This window comes from Emiliania huxleyi (genome assembly GCF_000372725.1).
Source record: "Emiliania huxleyi CCMP1516 chromosome Unknown EMIHUscaffold_188, whole genome shotgun sequence".
NCBI classification, from domain to species: Eukaryota; Haptophyta; order Isochrysidales; family Noelaerhabdaceae; genus Emiliania; species Emiliania huxleyi.
In genome coordinates, this window is record NW_005200712.1 from 85041 (window position 1) to 89554 (window position 4514).

General features: G+C 66.4%; 1 protein-coding gene across 1 annotated transcript in view; it reads left to right on the forward strand.

The window, feature by feature from the left end:
* EMIHUDRAFT_365518 (elongation factor G) overlaps positions 1 to 1172 on the forward strand; it is a gene marked incomplete at its 5' end in the record, with an annotated part of 1855 nt that extends 683 nt beyond the window's left edge. Inside the window, 5 exons of the mRNA XM_005782640.1 lie at positions 76 to 139; positions 221 to 225; positions 290 to 340; positions 414 to 501; positions 808 to 1172. Coding sequence (XP_005782697.1) covers positions 76 to 139; positions 221 to 225; positions 290 to 340; positions 414 to 501; positions 808 to 1028 — 429 coding nt within the window. The remainder of the gene's footprint in view (positions 1 to 75; positions 140 to 220; positions 226 to 289; positions 341 to 413; positions 502 to 807) is intronic.
* Between the last annotated feature and the right edge of the window lie 3342 nt (positions 1173 to 4514).

A 4514-nucleotide genomic window follows, 5' to 3' on the forward strand; every position in this document is an offset into this window, starting at 1 on the left:
CCCATTCTGCCCCCCCCCTACTCGGAACCCCCTTCCCACCCCCCCTCTCCCCCCCCCCCCTCCCCCCTGTGCAGGCGCCGCTGCGTACGGCGACCTCCTCGGCTTCCCGCTTCACGCGGCGCGCGCCGAGGTCTCGAGCGTCACTGCGCCGCGGGGCACTTCGCCAGAGGCGATCGGCGGCGCGGCTGCCGAGGCGCTGTCTCAGGCGGCCGCTGGTTAGAGGAGGTCGGTGGGGGGAGAGATGGAGACCGAGGGACTTGAGAGGCGAGTCCGAGTCTGTCTGTCTCAGGCGGTCGCTGCGGCGTCGCCGGTGCTTCTCGAGCCGGTCATGCGCGTCGAGGTGCAGAGTCGGGCAGCCCGTCTCATTCGGAGGCTTGGGCTGGGCGTGACGGGCCGCCGTCCCACCCCTCTAGGTGCAGACCGCCGAGCAGCACCTCGGCGCAGTGCTCAGCGAGCTGACTGGCGCCCCCTCTCTCCTAGATGCGGAAGCCGGGCCCGCGTGTTCCGGCCGGCGCTCGAGTAAGCACATGCACATGCACATGTTGTTCGGCGGCACCCAACGGCACGTGTTCTCCTCGTAGCCCTCATGCTCACGCGGCGCTCCGACTGCACGGCACGAGACCGTCTCTTCACCCTGACCGTCTCTTCACCCTGACCGTCTCTTCACCCTGACCGTGTCGCGTTGCAAAACACAGCCCCGGGCCCAAGACGCACAGGCACAGACAGTCGAGAAGGGAGAGACAGCGATGTCAGTCAGAAGGAAGCGTTGGGTCCCGGGAAGAGGCGAGTGCGATATTCATGGCACAGGCGCCCGCCGCGGCTCCGTCGAGAAGCTGCTCACGCCCTCCGACGCACTGCGGCAGACGGTGCTCGCGCGCGCGCCGCTCGCCGCGATGGTGGGGTATGCGAGTGCACTGCGCTCGCTCACAGCCGGCGAGGCCTCGCTCTCGATGGAGTTCTCGCACTACGCTCGCGTCGAGCCCGCGGTGCAGCAGCAGCTGCTGCTGCAGATGCGCGGCTATGTCTAGATCTAGCAGCCGACTACAGCGCGTGTCGTCTATTGATAGCCGTAAGTGGCCTGTCTTGGACCCCCGCGGGCTGAGTTGGCAGGATCGGCAACTGGGGTCCGTTCTGACTAGTACATGTAACACGTTCTGGCCCTCGCCATTCTGATCATTCCTGGAACACCCTCGGACCGACCCAGGTGGCCGGCCGGGTAAAACCCGGGTATACCCGAGAATTCTCAGGTATCCCCGAAAAATACCCGAAGCGGAGCATGAGGAGCCACTCGTGACCTTTGAGGACGCGGGGGACGTGCTGGGCATGGTGGAGGCGCCGCTGCTCGTGCCGGACGGGTTCAAGGTTGTCGCGGCCTCGCCGACGGAGGAGCAGCTCGACCCGACCAACCCGGCCAGCGACGCGCTCATCGAGCAGCGCATCATGGTCCGCTTCGAGCACTACGGCTGGTGCGTGGGCACGGTTACGGCCAAGGTGAACGACGGCCGGCGCACGATCGAGCGTGACCGCGTCAACTTCGTCGCCAAGTTCGACGTTGACAACGGCGCGGCGACGGACCTCTCGCTCGAGTCGTCGATGTACGACGGCTCGCCGTCGGCAGAGTACGAGTCGTGGCTGCTGTTCGAGCCTGTTCTGGCGCCGACGGAGGCGGCGGCCCTGGCAGCGGCGGCCGGCGGCGCAATCGTCGCCGTGTGAAGAGGTCGGACCGGCTGGGGCCGGGCGGTGGGCGGTGGGCTGCCTTGGCGCTTGGGGGGATGGGCTGTGGCACGGTCCGAGTCGTAGGGCCGGTGCCGCCTGGATGCTTTTCTGATCATTCCTGCGACCTTTGTAGGGATCCGGGGAAGCTAGGGCGACCCGTCCCGGCGGTCCCGCAGCTCGCGCGAATCTCCCTCTTAACCCACACTTAACATCTATATAAGGGATCCCTAGTCTTCCGTCCGAGGTCGGGCTGAGGGAGGACTGATGAGCCGCGTCACTGTCCCTGTGCCTGTGTCTCGCGCCTTGCGGGGGGGGAGCGGAAAGGAGGAACCTCTTCCCAAGAGCACCACTCTTGGAGCGCCGCCACTACCACCCAGAGCGCTGCAAGCAGCGCCGGGCAATGACGGCTTACCGCCCTGCCTCTGTCTGCTGCTAGTGCCGAGAGAGAGGCTCCGGGTCTCAGCGCCTCAGGCGGGCCCAGCGGCCGGTGTTCTGAACGTTCTGAGAACGCATTCCGAGCCTTGCCATTCTGATCATTCCTCTTACCTTGCCAACTCAGCCCGCGGTGAGGAGCCCCTACCCGCAATAGACGCTATTCTGACTCGCGAAAGAAATCTGACTCACACGCCGAATTTGTAACAAGCGCTGCGCCGGCGCCGCGCCACAGGTTGCCGAGCGCCGGCCACAGGCCTGCCTGCAGCCCAGCCACACCCGCCGCGGCGGCAGCTAGTCGGTTCGGCCTTGACTCGCGCGCGACGAGATGGGAGCCCAAGTATGTGAGCGCGCGGCGCGTCGACACGCCTCCGCTTTTGTAACAAAGTCTGCTTGGCTTGTGCAGGTGATGCCCAGAGCTGCAGCGGCGACGCCGGCAGCCTCGTCTCGACCTCAGAGGCTGCCGGCGTGACCATAGATCTGTGCTCTATCCGTCGGTGGTTCACCGTACACGCCTGTGTAGGAGCGGCTCTCGCGTCGCTACGCGCCGCCGAAGGCTGTCTATGAGGGCACACCCGAGGAGGCGCGGATCTCAACCTGCGTGCGGCGGTGACCAGGTCACAGGCATCGGCTGTGACACTGGAGAGTCGAGCAGCGGCACTGAGGATGCCTTTCAGGTCATTCCAGCGACCCACGGAGCACGGTCTCAGTGCGCAATCACTCTACTAGATCCCATCCTTGCCGGGCCTCTGCGAATGTAGGTACCGAGTTCATGCGTGCCCAGTTACAGGCTCATACTGCCTGGTCTCCAGCACCTATGATCACCGCGCCAGGCCGCAGTCGACGACTTTTGTGTGCGCTGGCCGCACTCAACCGTTGAGTCGCGGTGTATCAGCCTGACCACACTCGGGACCGCGTAGGCGATGTGGGCGACTCTGGCCGTCCTGCATATGACCGACCATGACCCAGGAGGAGTCTACACGAGACATGTCGTACCTGGCAGGCGCTCTCGCGGCAGCACTATCGCGTGCGGCCGAGTGCGAGCTTCCGTGCCCGGTGCCAGACGCACTCGGCGCCAGACGTCCTCGGGAGCTCGCAGTTTTGCCACGGCCGTTGCGATCCGGGCGATCAGAGAGCGCCGGCAGCTCAGGGGATCTTGTCTGCTCACCTGAGGTCGGGAGGGTAGCAGCGGCGAGGCCATGCGCCAGCGTGAGCCATCCGTATTAACGGTTGTTACAGATTAGTCAGATTTGCCGTGACCGCGTTCCGAGGTCACGATTTCGGCGTTCTCGTGTTGACCACTGTGGGTGTGCCTGGCACTTCTGGATCATGTCTCTCGGTGTCCTAGCACCCCCAGGCGATGGGTTTCACGGCCCCGTACCGCATGGGGCGCAAGGCCTCGCGCCGCGCGTGTGGTTCAAACTTTGTTACAACCCAGTCAGAATAGCGTCAATTAGGGGTACCTCAAAAAAGCATCCAAACCCAATGGTGTCTGGCACCATTGCAGTGGCCTTGCTAGCGGTGGAGCGTGGCGAGGAGGAGGCGGTGCTGGCGTGGCTCGACAGCGGCGGGCGGGTCGACGCGACGTACAAGAGAGGCGCCGTGAGCGGCATGACGCTGCTGATGGGCGCCGCCCGCAATGGCCACGAGCGGGTGGTCGAGCTGCTGCTGCAGCACGGCGCTGAGGTCAACCTGCAGGGCAGAAATGGCGTCACTGATGTACGCCGCCCTCCTCAACCGCCCCGCCGTCGTGCGGCGCTTGCTGCGGGCGGGCGCAGACACCGTGGCTCGCGGTGCGAGCGGCAAGACGGCGCTGCAGCAGGCCAAGGAGAAGGACAACGCCGAGTGCGTTGAGGCCTTCAAGAAGCACGTCCAGGAGGTGGTGGCGGGACGGCCCACGGCGAAGGCAGCCGGCGGCGAAGGCGCAGGCGGCGCTTCCTGCGGCGCTTCCTCGGCTGGATCGAGAGTCGCGGAGACGCTATCTCCAGCGGGGGCGGCGGGGCGGGCGTTGAGCGGTGGCGTGGCAGTCACCGGCGACGTACGAGAGAGGCGGCGCGAGCGGCCTCACGCTGCTGATGGGCGCCGCCGTGTACGGCCACGAGCGGGTGGTCAAGCTGCTGCTGCGGCACGGCGCGGAGATCAACTTGCAGAGCAACGGCGGCGGCACCGCGCTGATGCTCGCCACCGGCTGGGACCACCCCGCCGTCGTGCGGCGTTTGCTGCGGGCGGGTGCAGATGCGGCGCTTACCTTTGACGGCAAGACGGCCCTGCAGGGGGCCAAGGAGAAGGGCCACGCCGAGTGCGTGCGCGCCCTCGAGGAGCACTCGTCGACCGCAGCAGAAGCCGAAGGGGGAGGCGGCGGTGGT